General features: G+C 43.6%; 1 protein-coding gene across 1 annotated transcript in view; it reads left to right on the top strand.

Moving 5' to 3' along the window:
• Nucleotides 1-23,908, top strand: part of ABAT (4-aminobutyrate aminotransferase) — a 186,344-nt gene that overhangs the window by 147,312 nt on the left and 15,124 nt on the right. Inside the window, exons 11-13 of the mRNA XM_083153381.1 lie at nucleotides 14,021-14,169; nucleotides 16,697-16,834; nucleotides 21,662-21,829. Coding sequence (XP_083009507.1) covers nucleotides 14,021-14,169; nucleotides 16,697-16,834; nucleotides 21,662-21,829 — 455 coding nt within the window. The remainder of the gene's footprint in view (nucleotides 1-14,020; nucleotides 14,170-16,696; nucleotides 16,835-21,661; nucleotides 21,830-23,908) is intronic.

The following is a 23,908-nucleotide window of genomic DNA, read 5'->3' as shown; positions in this document are numbered from 1 at the left end:
GTGTATGATGGTAGGGTCAGTACATATCTGCGTAACCAATGGTCCACAAATTTGCTAGCATTCTCAGTAAGACCCCCCATCCCAGAGACAATTGGCCTCCCAGGTGGATTCTTGTCGTTTTTATGCACTTTAGGTAGGAGGTACAGTGTAGGTACTCTGGGATGATTCACTGTCAGAAAATCCATTTGTGTTTTATTGATGGTGCCCTCGCTCATTGCGTCCTTAAGTATTTGTTTGTATTGTTCTGAATATTTCCCTAAGGGGTTGAACGTAAGTTTTCTATAGCAAGTTTTGTCTCTAAGTTGGCGATTGAGTTCTTGGATGTATTTATCTCGGCTCCATAACACAATGTTACCCCCCTTATCCGAGGGCTTGACAATAGTATCATCCCATTTTGTAATCTCCTTAAGTGCCTGCTGTTCTTCTTTAGACAGATTGCCTGGGAGGTTTGTCTTTTTCCGCCTCTCCAATGCGTCCAGGTCTTTACTGACAAGGTCAATATAAGTTTTGACCTGTGGGCAAATTTTAAAATCTGGATAGAACTGGGATTTCTTTTTCAGAGGTGGACCTGGGTTTTGTTCTGCGAGTTCGTCCATGTCACATGGATCTTCATCAGCTAACTCATCTAGTATTGCCAAGGCATTCAGATCTTCTTTGGTAAAGAAACTGGTGATCTTAGGTTGTCTGTCAATTGTATCGGCATTTACAGATATATTGGGCTGGTAACCAGAGGTGTCATGGTCCTTTTTGCTAAACAGTTTCTTTAGTAGGAGTTTCCTCCCAAAGAGGTTAATGTCTCGCTCATAATCAAAGCGGTCAAAAGTTTGAGTGGGACTGAAGGATAGTCCTTTGCTAAGAACTTCATTCTGGGCAGGGGTCAATTCATGGTCTGTCAGGTTGATAACGCGCAGGCGATCTACAGGTTTTAGTTCCTGTATCGTCTGTACTCCCTGTGTTCCTCCCTCCATTCCCTGTTGGGTCTTTTTCTTCTTGCCCCTCCTGATCTTTCTTGGTGCCCTCCTATATTGTCCCTGGTCTCTCTTGGGGTAACCCCTAAAAAATCCTGTGCAGTTTTGCGTGTGTTGCGCTGTTCGTATGCGGACTCGCTCCCTGATGAATCTACATCAGATGTTGTGTAGTTGGGGGTGCGATTGTCCTGTGTGCGCCTATTACCATGATTCCATTTGTATACTGAGTTGGTGGTAAAATCCTGAAGATCCCTCTGTAATTTGGATTTTTTACGGCTAATGGTCTCCCTCTCAATGCCGTCTATCTCAGTCTTAAAGCGCTGATACATTTTTTGGAACCTGTCCAAATTTTCAAAGTCCTTGAGCCTGGTACTCAACCTTGCTATTTCCACCGCATGCTGCTCTAATTTGATCTCCTCGTGTTTGGTCAAAATGTTGATCAGTTTGAGTGAGCAGTTAGTGAGTGTCTGTTCCCACTCGGTGCGTAGGTTCTCAGAGGCCAACTCAAAGGATGGAAACACTTTAGGACGTAGGCCTCTTGGTGTAACCCTCTGTTTTGTGTAACTATCAAATGTGGCCTTGTTCCAAAAGGCTTTGGACTGCTTAATAAGAGTAAATTTGAGGGACTGAAGATCATTAACCCAGTCATCACTGGTTTGGATCTGGGTAATGTCTCTGGTTAGCAAATTGTCCATGCAATTTTTTAATTTATTCTGTCTTTCTGTCAAATCTTGACTGAGACTGAATATAGGGGCGATCGGTGTCGGTACTTCTGTATTAGACATAATTGAGTCGCAACCAACTGGTAACGTAGGTACAGTGTATAGTAATTATTGTTTAATGTTATATTCGAAAGCCGTCCGTGCAGATTGACCAGGAATGTGACTCTAGGTCACTGTAGATTAGACAGTAAGTATAATTGGGGTTGGTCATACGCACAGGACACACAGTTGTATTTCGTATAAATGGGTGACCCCCCGTCAGGGTATATTCTCAATAGTTGAAATAGACTGCCTGGGGGTGTGCTACCACAGGACAAAGAATTATGAATTCACATGAAAAAGAAAAAAAGAATTGTCACAATAGTGGTGCACCTCAAAATGAATTGCGAGACTTAAAACATAATTTTTAATGGATCAATTTAAAAAGAAATCGGTTGCGAAATATGACAAAACAACATGAAACATATAACATGGACAGTGCTAGTGTGAACTTAAAAACTTGGGCTCATGCGGCGTCCCTTGATATTATTGTTTGTAGCTTATACACAAGTGGGTCTCACCTTCAGTGCTGGCTATTGTGCCTATAATGCACTGATGGGGACTCAAGAAGCTCTTTATTAAATAAACAATCAATCGTCTGCCTGTGTCTTTATTTATACGTACATTGCTTTAAAAAAAATGGAAGAGATTTCTGTCACATACGTGAAAAATATAGCTGACACTTAAACAGTCTCTGATTAATTCTACTGGATGTCCTAGTCTGCACTTAAATCGTAGTGACTGCCTCAATGCCGATAAGCACTGTATAGTGTGAATTTCTACATGTAGTTCTACACAGTGTCGGAGTGGGGTTATGAGCAGCTGGCGCGAGCGCCTGATATATACTGCTCTAGTACACCCCTTGGGTCACTTTGTTTGTAGGTGCAAGAAATGGCCAGTGTTTACCAAAATAAATTTGGACAGAGTTGTCGGCGTATTTTTGTATGTGGTATCACACGAGTCTGGCTGTCATATCCCACCCCTGTCAGTTTGTGGGGTTACAGATGGATATACCCCAGGACTGGCAGGTGGTAGTAACGATCAGTTCAGAGCTCCCAGTATTTTAAGATAAAGTGCTGATAGTTTAATTGTTTAACTGGAAATGCGCTATTATGTAGTTAGATAGAGGTTACCTCGATGTATATACACACTGTGTAACGTAGAGATCCTACACGTGGATCAACACAGTGTCGAGGTTGGGTTGTGAGCAGATGGCATAATCGCCTAGTATGTACTGCACAAATCACCCTCTAGATCACTTATTTTCTACAGGCGCATAATAATTACCAGTATCTGTAACCAAAGATAATTTTGGACAGATTTTACAAATATCTGCACTGATACAGGGTCACATAGGGTTTGGCTGTAGTGTCTCGCCTCTGCCAGATCGTGGGGTCACAGGTAAGTATTACCCAAGACTGGCAAGCGGAGATGACTAACAGCTCACGATCCCCAGTGTTTGCTGCATACGGCAATGTACATAAATTAAAGAAAATATATTAACTAGACATTAGAGTCCTTAAAAGGACTGGAAATAGTAACAGTCAGGCAGGAAAATAAAAAAGGCTTCAGGGAGCGACCGCACGGCTAGTGGAGGCCGGCGTACGCTTCGCAGTTTCTTCCTCAGGGCGACCTGTACCATCGTCACCAGAGGGTTTAAAAAGGGCGCTTCTCATTGCGTAGTACCAATCGGAGGTGCAGTACCGCCCTTACTGCCGCCCCCTTCACAGGTGTGTCGTGTCTGTGTTAATCCCCTCTAGTGGGCGTTCACTCCGTTCTGTTAGTTGTGGTAACCGTGTCTAGGATACCGTTGTCAGGGATTCGGGGGATGCGCGTCGCACATACTCCTCGCTGTGGTCCGTCCTTCTGTGTCTATACGGGGAGTGAGTATATTGAGGTGATCAGGATTGTGGCTATCTGCCATTATATTGTTAGACTCCCTGTCAGTCCTGACAGTATTGTTAAGGTTCTATTGATCAGGCGCATACATGTTATAGATGTCATAGGTTTACATGGATGATCGCATTGGCTACGCATGCTTAATTACTCCGGTACTAACGTCGTTTGTCATATATCTAGATATTTTATAATACTTCACATCGATGTGCTATTTATCTGTCATTTTCTTATTTAGACATTGGTCATCTTAGAGATTTCGACACTGACGGATTGTGTCCCTTCTCGTGTCGTATGTACACATGTCAGAAGGAGTATAAATTCACTATCGTTGTGTTAGTTTGAAAATATATTGTATTAAATCTCATTAGTGAAAAGACAAAAGAGAGGAGAGAAGATATTGGCGCATGGGATAGAAGGCGCCGAATATCTATTATAGAATTCAATATTGTCAGGTACTAAACTAACGCTGAGTTGTCGCGGTAGTGTATCATATTATCTCCTTATGTGTGCTGTTCTATCTATAGCTGGGAGGTAGATATTGTATCATCCCAGTAAGTGCCTTGAATATTGTGAGACTCCAGGGAGTGAAAATATGAAGAAATTAGGGGTGTCAGTGAGATGTCGACCGTGGTGTCCACCAATCGGACAAGATACAGTCATATTCCTTCTTGGTTATCCGTGGGGTAATACCCATGTGATAGTGGTGAGAAATGTGTATTGGGGTCAGTTCTCTGACCCGTGGAAATGCTGAGGTGGGATTTGAAAATCGCTAAAGTGATAATTTTGAGATATTCCTTGGTGATTAAGTTATATAGTACCTGGTACCCATCCTGTGGAGGAGGTGACTCCAGTGGTCATGTGAAAAAATAGAGTGATAACTTGAAAAACAAAAATGTGATACAACCGTGACAATTAATACGTGCTGATGGGAAGTGGGCTATGGAGAGGGGGTGTGTATTATGGCACCCAATAGTGTCTGATAAAGCTGTGATATACCTAATACGGGGCATAGTGATGACACTTTATGAGATAAGATTGGCAGAAATTGCCTTAATGTAAGTGTGTAAGTCGAGGTCGGACAAGGGCTTGCGTGACAGCGTTGTATTAGATACCAGGATTGGATCATGGTTACTTATAGTATCCTGATTGAATATGGAGGGAGGTTGGGATTGATCTATTTGGGGATTCCCTATAAATAGCATGCATAGCTATTCTCCTCATTGAGTCCGTTGGGCACCATAGTGTTCATGAGGAAGATGAGCCGAGTCTCTTGTTTAAGTAATGCTTTATCCCTATCACCTTTCCTGTCGCCCAAGTCAACTTCTATCATACCGAAGGCTTGTAGGCCCGTGGGGTCACTCTGATGGTATCTTTGAAAGTGCCTGGCGATAGGTGTAAGAGTTTTCATGTTGGCCTTGTCCCTGTTGGCATTTTTTATGCTGGACAGATGTTCTAGGAGTCTCTGTTTGAGGGGTGTAATGGTTTTTCCTATATAATGTCTCTCACACGGACATTTAAGGTTATACACCACCCCTGATGTCACACATGTGATGTTACTCCTGATCTCTCTTTTCTTCGAAATTTGTCCATGTAGGAGGTAGTGGGGACCATTAGTGGGCACGCTTTGCATTTGCCACATTTGCGTGAACCCACTTTCTGTTTGATTTGCGTAGTGGGTTGGGTCATGTGACTGTGAACTAGGATGTCTTTCAGGTTGCTACTCCTTCTCCAGCACATCTGAACTCGTGGTCCCAGGATCTCATCCAGATCCGTATCAGTCCTTAGTACATCGGTGTGTTTATTAATAATGCCCTGGATGGTTTTCCATTCCGAGCAATATGTCCCTATGAACCGTACCACCTCCTTCGATTCTCCTGTGTCTTTAGGTTTAGGTGTAAGGAGTGTGTCCCTGCTGACCTTGCCTGCTTCCTTAGCTGCTTTTCTAATCTCCCTTTTGCTGTACCCTCTGTACTCCAACCGCTTTGATAATTCTCCAGCTCTCTTCTCATATGTTTTTTCCTCAGAGCAGTTCCTCCTTGTTCTTAGAAATTCTCCTTTTGGGAGGCCCTTGAGGACTGGTGGGAGGTGTGAGCTTTTATGATGGAGGATGGAATTGGTTGCGGTCTTTTTACGGAATAGATCTGATGTTATATGTCCGTCTGGTTCAATAGTGAGTTTTAGGTCAAGAAAGGAGACAGATTCCTGACTGATGTCAAACGTCAGTTTCAGGTTGAGCTCATTATGGTTAAGTCTGGCAATAAATAGGGTGAACTGTTCTTTAGGTCCTTCCCAGATGATCAGCAGGTCATCTATGTACCTAAGCCATAATAGGACATGTCTGGTATACGGTTCATTTTCTTCACTAAAAACCACCTCCCGCTCCCACCATCCCAGGTACAGGTTCGCATAGGTTGGTGCGCAAGCGCTACCCATAGCGGTCCCCTGTACCTGGAGGTAGATGTTCTCATTGCAGGTGAAGAAGTTTCTCGTGAGTATAAATTCTAGAAGTTGGATGATGAATTTATTGAAATCCTCATTCTGTTCCATACTAAGGAAGTATTTGGTGGCATTGATACCATGTTCATGAATTATGCTGGTATATAGCCCTTCTACATCACATGTCACGAGCCAACATTCATCGCTAAGGACCACGTCTTGGATTTTATTAAGTACGTCCATCGTGTCCCTAGTGTATGATGGTAGGGTCAGTACATATCTGCGTAACCAATGGTCCACAAATTTGCTAGCATTCTCAGTAAGACCCCCCATCCCAGAGACAATTGGCCTCCCAGGTGGATTCTTGTCGTTTTTATGCACTTTAGGTAGGAGGTACAGTGTAGGTACTCTGGGATGATTTACTGTCAGAAAATCCATTTGTGTTTTATTGATGGTGCCCTCGCTCATTGCGTCCTTAAGTATTTGTTTGTATTGTTCTGAATATTTCCCTAAGGGGTTGAACGTAAGTTTTCTATAGCAAGTTTTGTCTCTAAGTTGGCGATTGAGTTCTTGGATGTATTTATCTCGGCTCCATAACACAATGTTACCCCCCTTATCCGAGGGCTTGACAATAGTATCATCCCATTTTGTAATCTCCTTAAGTGCCTGCTGTTCTTCTTTAGACAGATTGCCTGGGAGGTTTGTCTTTTTCCGCCTCTCCAATGCGTCCAGGTCTTTACTGACAAGGTCAATATAAGTTTTGACCTGTGGGCAAATTTTAAAATCTGGATAGAACTGGGATTTCTTTTTCAGAGGTGGACCTGGGTTTTGTTCTGCGAGTTCGTCCATGTCACATGGATCTTCATCAGCTAACTCATCTAGTATTGCCAAGGCATTCAGATCTTCTTTGGTAAAGAAACTGGTGATCTTAGGTTGTCTGTCAATTGTATCGGCATTTACAGATATATTGGGCTGGTAACCAGAGGTGTCATGGTCCTTTTTGCTAAACAGTTTCTTTAGTAGGAGTTTCCTCCCAAAGAGGTTAATGTCTCGCTCATAATCAAAGCGGTCAAAAGTTTGAGTGGGACTGAAGGATAGTCCTTTGCTAAGAACTTCATTCTGGGCAGGGGTCAATTCATGGTCTGTCAGGTTGATAACGCGCAGGCGATCTACAGGTTTTAGTTCCTGTATCGTCTGTACTCCCTGTGTTCCTCCCTCCATTCCCTGTTGGGTCTTTTTCTTCTTGCCCCTCCTGATCTTTCTTGGTGCCCTCCTATATTGTCCCTGGTCTCTCTTGGGGTAACCCCTAAAAAATCCTGTGCAGTTTTGCGTGTGTTGCGCTGTTCGTATGCGGACTCGCTCCCTGATGAATCTACATCAGATGTTGTGTAGTTGGGGGTGCGATTGTCCTGTGTGCGCCTATTACCATGATTCCATTTGTATACTGAGTTGGTGGTAAAATCCTGAAGATCCCTCTGTAATTTGGATTTTTTACGGCTAATGGTCTCCCTCTCAATGCCGTCTATCTCAGTCTTAAAGCGCTGATACATTTTTTGGAACCTGTCCAAATTTTCAAAGTCCTTGAGCCTGGTACTCAACCTTGCTATTTCCACCGCATGCTGCTCTAATTTGATCTCCTCGTGTTTGGTCAAAATGTTGATCAGTTTGAGTGAGCAGTTAGTGAGTGTCTGTTCCCACTCGGTGCGTAGGTTCTCAGAGGCCAACTCAAAGGATGGAAACACTTTAGGACGTAGGCCTCTTGGTGTAACCCTCTGTTTTGTGTAACTATCAAATGTGGCCTTGTTCCAAAAGGCTTTGGACTGCTTAATAAGAGTAAATTTGAGGGACTGAAGATCATTAACCCAGTCATCACTGGTTTGGATCTGGGTAATGTCTCTGGTTAGCAAATTGTCCATGCAATTTTTTAATTTATTCTGTCTTTCTGTCAAATCTTGACTGAGACTGAATATAGGGGCGATCGGTGTCGGTACTTCTGTATTAGACATAATTGAGTCGCAACCAACTGGTAACGTAGGTACAGTGTATAGTAATTATTGTTTAATGTTATATTCGAAAGCCGTCCGTGCAGATTGACCAGGAATGTGACTCTAGGTCACTGTAGATTAGACAGTAAGTATAATTGGGGTTGGTCATACGCACAGGACACACAGTTGTATTTCGTATAAATGGGTGACCCCCCGTCAGGGTATATTCTCAATAGTTGAAATAGACTGCCTGGGGGTGTGCTACCACAGGACAAAGAATTATGAATTCACATGAAAAAGAAAAAAAGAATTGTCACAATAGTGGTGCACCTCAAAATGAATTGCGAGACTTAAAACATAATTTTTAATGGATCAATTTAAAAAGAAATCGGTTGCGAAATATGACAAAACAACATGAAACATATAACATGGACAGTGCTAGTGTGAACTTAAAAACTTGGGCTCATGCGGCGTCCCTTGATATTATTGTTTGTAGCTTATACACAAGTGGGTCTCACCTTCAGTGCTGGCTATTGTGCCTATAATGCACTGATGGGGACTCAAGAAGCTCTTTATTAAATAAACAATCAATCGTCTGCCTGTGTCTTTATTTATACGTACATTGCTTTAAAAAAAATGGAAGAGATTTCTGTCACATACGTGAAAAATATAGCTGACACTTAAACAGTCTCTGATTAATTCTACTGGAAGTCCTAGTCTGCACTTAAATCGTAGTGACTGCCTCAATGCCGATAAGCACTGTATAGTGTGAATTTCTACATGTAGTTCTACACAGTGTCGGAGTGGGGTTATGAGCAGCTGGCGCGAGCGCCTGATATATACTGCTCTAGTACACCCCTTGGGTCACTTTGTTTGTAGGTGCAAGAAATGGCCAGTGTTTACCAAAATAAATTTGGACAGAGTTGTCGGCGTATTTTTGTATGTGGTATCACACGAGTCTGGCTGTCATATCCCACCCCTGTCAGTTTGTGGGGTTACAGATGGATATACCCCAGGACTGGCAGGTGGTAGTAACGATCAGTTCAGAGCTCCCAGTATTTTAAGATAAAGTGCTGATAGTTTAATTGTTTAACTGGAAATGCGCTATTATGTAGTTAGATAGAGGTTACCTCGATGTATATACACACTGTGTAACGTAGAGATCCTACACGTGGATCAACACAGTGTCGAGGTTGGGTTGTGAGCAGATGGCATAATCGCCTAGTATGTACTGCACAAATCACCCTCTAGATCACTTATTTTCTACAGGCGCATAATAATTACCAGTATCTGTAACCAAAGATAATTTTGGACAGATTTTACAAATATCTGCACTGATACAGGGTCACATAGGGTTTGGCTGTAGTGTCTCGCCTCTGCCAGATCGTGGGGTCACAGGTAAGTATTACCCAAGACTGGCAAGCGGAGATGACTAACAGCTCACGATCCCCAGTGTTTGCTGCATACGGCAATGTACATAAATTAAAGAAAATATATTAACTAGACATTAGAGTCCTTAAAAGGACTGGAAATAGTAACAGTCAGGCAGGAAAATAAAAAAGGTTTCAGGGAGCGACCGCACGGCTAGTGGAGGCCGGCGTACGCTTCGCAGTTTCTTCCTCAGGGCGACCTGTACCATCGTCACCAGAGGGTTTAAAAAGGGCGCTTCTCATTGCGTAGTACCAATCGGAGGTGCAGTACCGCCCTTACTGCCGCCCCCTTCACAGGTGTGTCGTGTCTGTGTTAATCCCCTCTAGTGGGCGTTCACTCCGTTCTGTTAGTTGTGGTAACCGTGTCTAGGATACCGTTGTCAGGGATTCGGGGGATGCGCGTCGCACATACTCCTCGCTGTGGTCCGTCCTTCTGTGTCTATACGGGGAGTGAGTATATTGAGGTGATCAGGATTGTGGCTATCTGCCATTATATTGTTAGACTCCCTGTCAGTCCTGACAGTATTGTTAAGGTTCTATTGATTAGGCGCATACATGTTATAGATGTCATAGGTTTACATGGATGATCGCATTGGCTACGCATGCTTAATTACTCCGGTACTAACGTCGTTTGTCATATATCTAGATATTTTATAATACTTCACATCGATGTGCTATTTATCTGTCATTTTCTTATTTAGACATTGGTCATCTTAGAGATTTCGACACTGACGGATTGTGTCCCTTCTCGTGTCGTATGTACACATGTCAGAAGGAGTATAAATTCACTATCGTTGTGTTAGTTTGAAAATATATTGTATTAAATCTCATTAGTGAAAAGACAAAAGAGAGGAGAGAAGATATTGGCGCATGGGATAGAAGGCGCCGAATATCTATTATAGAATTCAATATTGTCAGGTACTAAACTAACGCTGAGTTGTCGCGGTAGTGTATCATATTATCTCCTTATGTGTGCTGTTCTATCTATAGCTGGGAGGTAGATATTGTATCATCCCAGTAAGTGCCTTGAATATTGTGAGACTCCAGGGAGTGAAAATATGAAGAAATTAGGGGTGTCAGTGAGATGTCGACCGTGGTGTCCACCAATCGGACAAGATACAGTCATATTCCTTCTTGGTTATCCGTGGGGTAATACCCATGTGATAGTGGTGAGAAATGTGTATTGGGGTCAGTTCTCTGACCCGTGGAAATGCTGAGGTGGGATTTGAAAATCGCTAAAGTGATAATTTTGAGATATTCCTTGGTGATTAAGTTATATAGTACCTGGTACCCATCCTGTGGAGGAGGTGACTCCAGTGGTCATGTGAAAAAATAGAGTGATAACTTGAAAAACAAAAATGTGATACAACCGTGACAATTAATACGTGCTGATGGGAAGTGGGCTATGGAGAGGGGGTGTGTATTATGGCACCCAATAGTGTCTGATAAAGCTGTGATATACCTAATACGGGGCATAGTGATGACACTTTATGAGATAAGATTGGCAGAAATTGCCTTAATGTAAGTGTGTAAGTCGAGGTCGGACAAGGGCTTGCGTGACAGCGTTGTATTAGATACCAGGATTGGATCATGGTTACTTATAGTATCCTGATTGAATATGGAGGGAGGTTGGGATTGATCTATTTGGGGATTCCCTATAAATAGCATGCATAGCTATTCTCCTCATTGAGTCCGTTGGGCACCATAGTGTTCATGAGGAAGATGAGCCGAGTCTCTTGTTTAAGTAATGCTTTATCCCTATCACCTTTCCTGTCGCCCAAGTCAACTTCTATCATACCGAAGGCTTGTAGGCCCGTGGGGTCACTCTGATGGTATCTTTGAAAGTGCCTGGCGATAGGTGTAAGAGTTTTCATGTTGGCCTTGTCCCTGTTGGCATTTTTTATGCTGGACAGATGTTCTAGGAGTCTCTGTTTGAGGGGTCTAATGGTTTTTCCTATATAATGTCTCTCACACGGACATTTAAGGTTATACACCACCCCTGATGTCACACATGTGATGTTACTCCTGATCTCTCTTTTCTTCCCAAATTTGTCCATGTAGGAGGTAGTGGGGACCATTAGTGGGCACGCTTTGCATTTGCCACATTTGCGTGAACCCACTTTCTGTTTGATAATTCCTTCTGTACAGCTATAAATCTCCTTCTGCACAGCTATGGGAGCTATGGGAGTGCTTCTGCCCAGCTATGGAATGGCTATATCATTCCTACTGTACAACTATTGTAGTCCTTCTGCACAGCTATGGGAGTCCTTCTGCACAGCTATATAATTCCTTCTGTACAGCTATATAATTCCTCCTGTACAGCTATAAATCTCCTTCTGCACAGCTATGGGAGCTATGGGAGTGCTTCTGCCCAGCTATGGAATGGCTATATCATTCCTACTGTACAACTATTGTAGTCCTTCTGCACAGCTATGGGAGTCCTTCTGCACAGCTATATAATTCCTTCTGTACAGCTATATAATTCCTCCTGTACAGCTATAAATCTCCTTCTGCACAGCTATGGGAGCTATGGGAGTGCTTCTGCCCAGCTACGGGATGGCTATCATTCCTACTGTACAACTATTGTAGTCCTTCTGCACAGCTATGGGAGTTGTTTTTGTCAGACACCTTTGGGTGGCGATACCCTATAAAAACCTATGGGCTTCTTTTGGCCCCCGCCGACGCAAACCCGCCGCCTCGCCGACCCCCCCCTCTGGCTTACCTTCCTGAAGGGTCCTCCTGGACCCCGGAAGGTAAGCCCTGCCTCCCCCTAGTGAAGCAGCCGGACGTACTTCCGGCTGCAGGGGGGAGGAGGAAGCGCTGGGGACAGCATGCATAGCTGTCCCCGGCGTGAGGGGAGAGCGTGGTGGCAGGGAGGTGACGGAGACCCCCGCACACCAGAGTACAGGTATCGCGGGGGTCCTCCGTCACCGCACCGCGATGCCAGCCGCATATGTTAGTACAGAATAGAATAGAATAGAATAGTGTGGCGAGCCACCGAGCCCGAAGCGTGGCGAGCGCAGCGAGCCCCGCGAGGGGATGCGGATACCTTCAAAGGTAAACGCGTCCCTTCGCGGGCTTCACAGGTGTCCGCGTCGCCATGGACACCTGTGAAGCCCGCGAGGGGACGCGTATAGCTGTGAAGGTATCCGCGTCCCCTCGCGGGGCTCGCTGCGCTCGCCACGCTTTGGGCTCGGTGGCTAGCTGCGCTCGCCACACTATTCTATTCTCAACTCCACGCCGACGTGGATAGTGGGGGTATGAAAAGGTCGTAGGACGCGTACCGCCGCCCCTCGCGGGCTCGCTGCGCTCGCCACGCTTCGGGTTGACGTTGATCGTGGGGTGGCGTAAACAATTGGGGGGGCCATTTCAGAGTTCAGGGTAACTATTTGGGCTCTAAGGCCCATTTAACATTATTTCCTATGGTGAAATCGGGTCCATTCAGCCATTTAACATGAAAATCGTGTCCATCGGGCGTTTTAACATTGATTCCTATGGCAAATCGTGGGCATCGCGTCGCGGCCATCGTGTGCACATTTATGGCCGGCCGCGACGCGACCGACGCGATTTCCATGTTTAACATGGGTTTCAATGCCCGCGATGGGCGCCGTGATAGGTAAAGAGTACCGTTTTGTAGATTGTTTACAAAGGCCAGAAGGTAAGTGTGTACCTTTAATTGCCCTGGTTAGAACTGATAAGTAGAGTGGTGGACATCAGCCAGGGAATCCTAAATGCCCCATATGCCTAAGTATTCTTACATCATTACAATTTTGTGGCCAGTACATGATCTGTGGATGAAATCAAATGTACTGCAGCAGATAAAATTATATATTTATATATATATATATATATATATATATATATATATTTCTTTAATGATGACACTATAAAGAAGAACACATTCTGGTAACATTGCCATCTTCATTGGATACACAATGTAATAATAACTCATTAGGGGCGGGATGTTCTAACATCCGCAGCCCCCTATAGCCCCCCTTCGCCGGCCACCGCATTCTTAATGATCGCATATGCTCTAACATATGCGATCATTAACGCAAGGGACAGCTCTTGTGATAAGAGCTGTCCCTCGCGATGCAGGGACTGTGCTCGACTTCCCGGACTGTGACCCGGGAGTCCATCTGCACGTGTGCAGAGCTCGGCGCCGGCCTCAGGGCATGCTGGGAGGGATCCATGACTGATCCCTCGCACAGCGCTGCGGTAAGAAGCCCATAGGCTTCTGCAGGGAATCGTCAGCTTTTGCTGGCGATTCCCTCTGCAGCGGTGACACTGCGAATGGGGGACAGAGCATACAAAGAATCTCCCTCTATAGCTTCTTTTTGACTGTTCTGTTTGATTTTATCAGTAACAAAAATTTTACATTTATATCTGTCTTTTAAATATGTAATTCATGTGACTGTACTTATCTGTGCAACATATGTAAATCTGAACTTCAATCATTATTACATTGTAAGTGTATAGTCATTTTTCCTAGGTACAAATCATTTTATACATGTTTTTTTCTCTACTTTATATTGTTATAGGTTGCCTAGCAACAACACACTCTAAAGCTATACACAAATTGGACATTCCCTCTTTTGATTGGCCTATTGCTCCATTCCCAAGACTTAAGTACCCACTGGAGGAGTTTGTTAAGGAAAATCGGGATGAAGAGGCTCACTGCTTGGAAGAGGTAATATAGAAAATTCAAGTGTATAATTCATCAGTTGTAGGTCTATAATAAGTTATACGGTACTTGTTTCCTAGCACGGCCACAATCTTGTGGATCGTGTACCTTTAAGTTAAGGTACACGATCCACACGATGGACCCGATTTCCTTTGAAATCAGGTCCATTTTGCCGGCAAAGGTACAATATCGGGGGCATCGCGTCGGTCGGGACCATTAACATTGGTCACGACGCGACCGTCGAGGGGCGGCGGTGCGCGTCCTCCGACCTTTTCATTCCCCTACTATCCACGTCGGCGTGGAGTTGAGAATAGAATAGTGTGGCGAGCGCAGCGAGCCACCGAGCCCGAAGCGTGGCGAGCGCAGCGAGCCCCGCGTGGGGACACGTATAACTTCACAGGTATACGCGTCCCCTCGCGGGGCTCGCCACGCTTCGGGCTCGGTGGCTCGCTGCGCTCGCCACACTATTCTATTCTCAACTCCACGCCGACGTGGATAGTAGGGGAATGAAAAGGTCGGAGGACGCGCACCGCCGCCCCTCGCGCACCGCCGCCCCTCGCGGGCTCGCTGCGCTCGCCACGCTTCGGGTTGGCGTCTATCGTGGGGTGGGGTTTACGAAGTTAAATTTGGTGGTGTAGGGAATATTTTACATTGAATCCAATGTAAAATCGGGTCACAGGGACCCGATTTACATTTCATTCAATCAAAAAATCGGGTCGGTCGCATCGATCGCATCGCATGCGACCAAATCGCATGCGATGCGATCGACGCGATTTTTCCGACACGACCACCCCGATGTAAATCGGTGTGGCCGTGCTAGGAAACAAGTACCAGTTATACTAACAGTAATATGAGGTTTTTCTTGTAAGTAGTATTTACGCGTGGTCACCAATATCACCAGTGTGCAAGTGAGGGGGTACGGCATGGTACGGAGTACCTGTAAGAAATATGTTGCAGGTACGTGGTACCACTTACCCCTGACCCACTGTCAATTCTATTTTTATTTTAAGTCTAAATATAATGCATCCACAGCCCACCCAGTGTTATGATCGGTGCTGTATGCTGCTTCCCGCTACTGCTGATTTAGCCTGTCACACTGACAGACATCAGCAGCATGACAGCATGAAGAGCAGGCTCCACAATTGTAAGCACAAGCTGCCCGGCTCTCCACCAAGCAAGAGCATACTTGCCTACTTTTGAAAACTAGTTTTAGGGAGATTATAGTTGGTAGTAGAATTTTGCACAGCGCCCCATTGAGGGGGGGTGTCATGCTCCACCCAAAGGGCGTGTCTAGTTCCAAAGAGATTGTGAACGTGTCACCTAGAAGTTTGGGTGTGTACCACTACATCTGAGAGAAATGACTTATATCCAAATGTAGATGAGTCCCAAAGCGGTTAGTAAGAGTTACTGTACTTGGTATAGTGCTAGAAAATGGTGTAAATGTATCTATCTCTCATTCCTTTTTTTTCCAAAAAATGTAACAGTGTAATGTGGGCTATGTGAAATGAGGGAGATTGCTAGACTAATGAGGGAGAGAGGGAGATTGCTGCTATTTTAGGGAGTCTACTGCAGAATGCAGGAGGGTAGGCAACTATGAGCAAGAGCCAACCCACCCCCAGTCATTCCGTTTCTTATTCTCTGTCTCCTGATACCGCGCCACTATTGTCATTTAGTCACTCCTCTAGCTTTGAGTGACCACACCCCCTCATGACACATGGCCACACCCATTTTTGGTGGAGGCTATTAGCACCACCAAGAAAAAAATTCTACTTGCACCACTGAATACCACAGAAGTGAACACTTTATGATCAGTTATCTTTTGTGTTTAATGTCATTGATACATTTTGACATCATTACTGCAGCAGTTTTGGATAATCTGTGACCCTTTTCTAAAGACCAAAGGCTAGACTAAAGGTGCATTATTACACATGGTGCGATTTGAGTTTCCAAAAGTTAGTACAAATCGCACATTTTTTAAGGAAACAGAAATAGTTATCTTATGGCAATTATGTTAACTATTTTAAGGGAGGCAAAGTGTATGATTATACTGTATAAAGATGGCAATATTATTTTAACATTGTAATAAGGTGACAGCCAATAAATTACATTCTTGCTTACTGGGCCAGGAGGCTCCTGAAAATCGGGTACCCTCTCGGACCACGGAAAGGTGGGCAAGTTCTCCCTATCCCAAATCTTCTAAAAATGTAAACATTATTTGGTTTAAGTTCTGCCAATTCTGTTAAATATACTGTTATATTGGTCACATTGCCATATCAATGCATAGACATTCTACGCAAATGTACTTTTTATTTAACATTTTGCAGTCCAATTTTTTTTTTTTTTGCAATTCAAATGTTTAAATGTTTTAATTAAATGTAATTTTTTTTATTCAAAATGGTCTACATTGAATGTTGAACAATTTTAATGTTCTTATTTTAAAGTGGCTCACTATTGCTATTAGCGCTAGGGCTATTGAGCCTGACTAGGCATTGGACTTGAAAGGGTTAAATAGAATATTTATGCTCATTTCTAGGTGGAGGATTTAATTGTAAAATACAGGAAAAAGAAAAAGACGGTCGCCGGCATTGTTGTTGAGCCAATTCAGTCAGAAGGAGGAGACAATCATGCTTCCGACGACTTCTTCCGGAAACTAAGAGACATTTCCAGAAAAGTAAGGACGTTTTCAGCAAAAACCTATTAGAACTTGTGTATGGATGCTGAAGATGCTACATGTGTCTGATATTATATACATGAGAGTATCTCTGGCAGAGACTTATGTTTTAGTTTGTAATGAAAAGTAGATTTGCAGTCAGTTGGAAGGGGTAGGAGCTTCTGATCAGCAAAAAATGGTGGAGGGGGCAGGTCAGTACCTCAGAGTGATACACAAATTGGATGTACACTGCTTACACTATCAACCCCAATGTCTCCCTAAATTCAGTTACCCTGAAACATTGAATCATTTCATGAGGAAAATAGAAATACATTTTTGATACTAATGATTTATGGTCATCAGGGCAGCTGTTATCATCCTCATGCATGTAGGTTTAGTCCCATCCACCCCATTGGTAATCTGGCCCTGCAATAGGAGTATAGCTATTATTACTTCTGTGATGGGTAAGTTCTGTTATTGCACTGTTGACATGAGTTGCTATTATTCATGTAAGGTCCTCCCCTCAGCCTCCATTTTTTTTGATGGCGTATTTGGAAAGATGTCACATGGGCAGAAGAGCTCAAACCGTGGTCACACTGCCAGAATCTTTGTCTGCTGTGCCGTCACCATCTTTTTTAATATATGGCCAGAAAGATGGCACTGCCAGGAGGACCTTTACCCACACCCATTATAGCAACAACACTGGTTTTGTGGAGTATTTAAAACAGGTATGGGACATTGTGTCAACCACTGAAGGTTGAAAGGCCTTAGGTAGACACATCCAAAAGTTGACATGCCTAAGATTGACTGGGTCAAAAGGTCGACACAAGCTTAATGTTGACATTGGGAAGGTCGAGATGGGTTTTTCAAATTTTTGTCCCGAATGTCGACATGGACACCGTATTGGTGCTCCGCGTCCCCTTGAGCACAGTGCCTTGCTACGCCTGGCACACTATTATATTCTCCGTCCACGCCCTAGTGGATGGTAGGTCATGAAATACCACCTGTCGGCAAATGCCAACCTTTTGGCTTTCGACCTTATGCTTGTGTCAACCTTTTGAACCTTAGGCATGTCAACCTTTAGTCTGTGTCTAAATTCAGTGGTCAACTCAATGTATGTTAACCTTTATAGTGTCGACCAAACAACCGTACACCTTTTAAACAAAGAAATAAAGAAGAAACTTAAAGTCTTGGAAGGATGTTTTATCATGGACTGTAGTATAATAGTATTACCGCTCTGATATGACCTGAGATCTTCTCACAGAGCCCTTATGTGCATCTTAGAATGTCCAGATCCCACGCCCCCAGTACCCACCCATTTTGGCAAAGTGAATCCCCTGTCCTAATTTTGGGGTAGAATATTCACTATAATGTGTAAATATGATCCCTGCTATGTAAAGAAATATAGCAAATGTACTGTATAATAAGTGCCCATTACATAATAGATGCCCTCATACATCTAGCCTCAATACGCCATGCTGTGTGCGATACCTGGTGCCAGTCAGCTGCCATGTTCTGTGCATCTCTACTAGCACCGGGTAGCTTTTTTTGCCCAAAATGCATCTTGGTTGCAATGTGATGTGGCTAGGGTGCACCAGGAGACTGTGCTGATTAATATGATACGTAACACATGACCTGGCTCACCATGGGCCTTATTCTAGTTCACTCTTAGAGGCAAATTCCTTCTTAGCTGGACAAAACCATGTGCACTGCAGGGGGGCAGATGTAACAGGTGCAGATAGAAATAGATTTGGTGAGTTGTTTTGTTTCTGTGTTTATTTTTACACTGCAATATAGATCTCACTTTGAAGAAAAACCCTACCGAAATCTAATTCTCTCTGCACATGTTACATCTGCCCCACCTGCAGTGCACATACACTTATTCTAGTTGACTCTTTCGGATGCGCGTTCGTTCGGAAATGACCGAATGCAACGCACGTCTGACCTTCAAAGAACACACGCCTACATGTCGTCCACATCCGTTCGGACGGACCTTCAAAGAAGAGGGAGTGTCTTCAGACTGCATCCACACATCCGTGTGCGGTCAGAACTCAAAGATGCTGCACGGTCCTACTGCGTCCGAACGGAGGGGAAGCTGACCGTACGCACCGAGTTGGCGTTTTTGCGCCCACCTCACAAATCTATTCGGAAATCATGCTTCACCCACATTACACATTTATCCAATTAGGCTACCTCGTAACATATATATTATATTTAATTGTAATCAATTACTTCCTAATTGACACTTAAACACATTACTTCCAATTGAGATTAACCCTTACATCATGTTAAGTTTTATTAGTTCATTGTTGCACCTTTACCTGTGTTTATGTATGCATACTATATTTTAATTGCAAGGCAAATGTAATCACTACAAATTAACAAATTGTGATTAACACATACCGGTAATAAATGTAAAATACCTACAGTTTAAAACACAGTACGTGTGTTATGCATTCTGCATACTGGCGAACGTTCTATTTTTTTATAATTATCTAATTTTGTGTCATGCAATGAATTGTGCACTATAATAAAGCTAGATCGCTGGGCAGACACACACACACACACACACATCACCACACCTTCAGCAACATTTATTCAACTATTTTGTATTCTCCCATTTAGCCAGCAATGACTTAGTGGTTCCAATTGAACCTGTGGAATGTGTTTAATCACTAATGACCAGAGGACTGGATTGTATTGTGCTCAGCTGCGAGTATTTAAGGTGCGGGCGTACTAATTGGGCGATCCAAATGCCTAGCGCATGAACCATTGCCCTCCGAGATGTGAAAGCTGCTTGTTTTCACCGAAGATTTCTGCCGTGTTGGTTCGCTTGCGCTCGGTTTCTGGTCCAAATGCACACCTACTACTGTTCGTGCACTCCCACGTCTACACCCACATTTACGCCCAGTTTCGCCCACTTTGAAACTTCGCCCTTATACACGCCCACATTACGCCCATATTTTCCGAGAGTGTTCGGTGGACATTTTTAGACTGTATTGTTGAGAACAAGTTGCGGAGACACAGTGTTGCACATGCGCATTGCGTTGCTTACGCATGCGCAGTTAGCTAAAAGGCGCCGTCCGAAAGAATGTGGAACGGACCGACTCAACCAGAATAACCCCCATGTTTTTGTCCAGCTAAGAATAATTTGCCTCTAAGAGTGAACTAGAATAAGGCCCCATGAGGGTCATAAAGGTGTGACTGCAGCAGTGATGTATAAGGACAAATTCTTAATATATAAGATTGATGAATGTAACACTATAGATCCAGAACAGAATGGCTGGGTACTCTCTATATTGATGCCTAGCCATAAATATCTCTAGATTATAAAATGTAGCCTGGGATCTAATGTGGATAATGCATTTCGGTATATTAAACTATGTAATTAAATGTTAATGGGAAAGGGATTGGGAAAAATAAATCAATATAAGTGTGAAACCAGAATAATTCCATATGTGAAATCAGCTGTGAAGGTGTCCCACATTGTGAGTTATGGTCTATAGTAAGTGATCAGCCTATGTGAAATCTACCTAGGTGAGAATGGTAAAATGGAAAAGTAATAATAAAACCCATGTTTGCAATGTAGATAAAGTAGTCAATAAATAATTAAAACAAAATCTCTGGAATCTAAAACCCACTATTCCCTGCCAATTTCTGCCTTCCTTGCTGTGTTCTGTAAGGTATTAGATAAAAAGGTTTTTAATGTTATTTGTTTTAGTCAAAGTCAGAGAATAGCATGTTTGTAGAGTACATAATACTCGCACGCCAGCAAAGTGTATAAATGATCCCCTTTTCTAAAAACTTGTGTCATACTTGCTACTGTCAACCACGTTCCCGTCGAACCTTCAATTGCATCAATCTGGCGTCACTGTCTTACTAGACGCCGTCGTCCAAGTTTAGGTGTCTACTAGACGCTGTCGATCATGGTGGTGAACCTAAACATGGACCATCCGCCACCTGGATATGCATTGCTACGTTAATGATTATATTATAGCTATATATACAATGCAAATACAGTACATTTAACCCTTTCAGTGTGTAGTGAATTTGTCAAAATAAGTGTGAAAATTGTCAAGCAAACATTTTTATTCATCATAATGAACTGTAATGTATACCATATATAGGAAATATAATCTTTTTTTTACACAACATTTTTTATTTAAATTTATATAACAAATGTGAGCAACACTGGAGTTTTTAGCTGATATTTTGCATATTTCTCAGATATGTTGGCACTCAAGGGGTTAAAATACCATATATACTCGAGTATAAGCCTACTTTTTCAGAACATTTTTTATGCTGAAAAAGGCCCCCTACCTCGGCTTATACTCGAGTGAGGGTCCCACTTGAGTCAATAGGTTTTCCCAGTTTTTTTGTTGTAAAATTAGGTGCCTCGGCTTATATTCGGGTCGACTTATACTCAAGTATTTACGGTAGAAGTAAAAGAAAAAGCAGTTTCTAAATATACCTGTACTACTATACAAAAAAAAATATATGGTATATATGTTGGTATATATTTCTACCATATGCAAGTGAAATATCTGTATGTCTTTCTTGACATCTGGTCATTGATGGTTTTCATCAGCAATATCACCATATGCAAAGATATGATGATAGGAGCAGCAAATGTAATTTGGTATATACAGTGCTTGGTATAAAATGATTTATTACACAACACATAACAAATATGCTATCTATCATACATCAACATTGAATCAAATTGCTTATCTGTTAAGAATGAGAACATGTCATTTAAATGAATCTATCCATTGTATTATCTGTATATACTATATTATAATCTGTTATTTCACTGTGCTCATGTAAAACCTGTCTCTTCACATCTAGCATGGAAGTGCATTTTTGGTGGATGAAGTCCAGACAGGAGGTGGTTCTACTGGTAAATTCTGGGCCCATGAACACTGGGGGATCGATGACCCAGCTGATGTTGTTTCCTTCAGCAAGAAAATGATGACAGGAGGCTTTTTCCATAAGGAAGAGCTCCGACCGGATGCAGTAAGTAATCATAGGGACCAATAATGGCAATTGTTATACATAAACTATAGCTAGTGCAGCATCAACCAGGAAAGAAGAGGTTTCTTCGTTATCTTGATTTAATTTCTCAGAAGACGTAGGAGTTGAAGATCATTAAGGCCTCCTTCATAGCTGTTGGTTGGCAAATGCTGATTCCCACTACTTCTAGCATGGTTTAGTGACTTTGGAGGGTTGTTTAATATTAGGTGATAAAATTAATAAACTAAGTTCTTACAGTCAATAAGAAAAAAAGAAAGCGATTTAATTGATAATGGAAATGCCTTTGGCTGTCGCAGTGGATGAGCCTTTGTCACCTGTGCAGTCCAGGAAATTACATTTTCTGACTACATTTATATATACACCTGAAGCCCAGTGGGTGTGACTCCTCTTTTTAATGTAATGATCTATTTCCTATATTAATTAGTTACCTGGTCTCTGAATGCTTTACTTCTCTCCTGTGTCTTTCTATAGACCAACACTGTATTCAGTGGCGTAACTAGAAATTTTGCGCCGCCTCATCCTGGGTTACTTCTCTGCATATAGGCGGCGCAGGGGCTTCAATTCTGTGCTGTACAGGTGGCGCCAGTGGGTCACCTTCTCTCCCCTGTACAGAAGCTTCCTGCTCTGTGCTGTACTTATGGCGCCGCCTGGCCTCCTGCTCCCAGCTCGTCCCCTGTTGTGCGCCCGAAACCATCTCAAACAAGAGCTGCTGGACAACAGGGGTATTGGCTGCCAGGTGGACCGCCCATAATTTAAAGCGTGGGGAGAACACTGCAGCCTGTGCAGCCGCAGGCTTTTCATTGCATTCTTTTTTTACAGCTTCCGGCTGTCAGCGGCTGTCTGTACAAGGGAGCAAATCGGCATTGCAGCATAGTGAGAGTGGCCGGAGACTAGAGCAGCCACAGCCCCCCACTTTAATTTTGACTACGGCTCCCGCAGGTCACTGCACCAGGACCCTGCGCCCCCATGGCACCGGCTCCCCCTCCGCCTCGGCTAGGGCTGCAGAGCCCTAGCTCTGCCACTGACTGTGTTCCAAATTCATGATAACCATTGTGAAACTGTCCACATACCTGCATGTTAGTGCAGCCAACTAACGGATACGAACAGTGAGAATCTGACTGCCCGATAGTCAGGTTGCTTCAATACAAGTTTCAATTGGCTGAGCAATGTTTGGGTGGATCGAACAAGTTCTGGACCCAACCATATGATCCAGATAATTTTTCAGCTGTTTTAAGGATGCAAACGATCACCAGACAGTACTACAGTATGAACTGAATGATAAGAGTTTAACCTAGTCACTAAGTTGGCTGCTTTGCACGATTATCGCGCAGTGTTCGGCCATCTTAAATCCTAGCTAGTAACAATATATTTGCTTGTATAGAAGTGCTTCTTTCTCTTTCCTCCACTAGGTGACACTGGAGAGTTACAGTGGGGAATAGAAGGCGACCACAGGGAGCTTGGGCACTTTAGAATAAATTAATAGTGACTAACTCCTCCCCTTCTACTTCCTCTCCTAGGCAGTTTTAGCATGTGCCCTGCGGGAGCTGGGTGCGTTCAAGGCTCACTCCTGAGCTTTATAGGTTTTTTTGTTTTTTTTAATATAATGATGCTACAATCAGCAAAGAGGACAGGCAGGTAGCTCCCTGTCCCTACCTGCCTGCGACGCGGGCGCTGTCGGCAGGTCCGGTCGCAGCTGCATGCAGCTCGCCTCCGGTACCTGGCTGCAGGATCCACTGATCCTGAGGTCCCGTCGCCGCTGCTTGCAGCGCGCCTCGAGGACCACTCAGCATGCCGCACCCGACAGCTACGGCAGGGGTAAGTATAACACTGATTCCCCGCTAGCGGGGGATTCAGTGTAAAAAGCCGCGGCAGCGCACTTTTAAACACGGCGCCATTCCTGAGGAGCGAGAGCGCGGCATGCTGGGTACTTCCGCTTCCTCCTTCTTTGTAGAAGCGGCGGCCATTGAAGCAGCAGCGTGATCCGCGGCTCCCTCGAAGCGTCTGTGAAGTGCCGGTGACCCTGGTTCAGTGAGTCACAGCGGGACATAGGAGGTCAGGGCA

Source organism: Crinia signifera, chromosome 7, assembly GCF_055691185.1.
Source record: "Crinia signifera chromosome 7, ASM5569118v1, whole genome shotgun sequence".
Taxonomy (NCBI): Eukaryota; Metazoa; Chordata; class Amphibia; order Anura; family Myobatrachidae; genus Crinia; species Crinia signifera.
The sequence above is the reverse complement of the archived record's forward strand: the minus strand, read 5'-3'. Positions and strand labels throughout refer to the sequence as shown.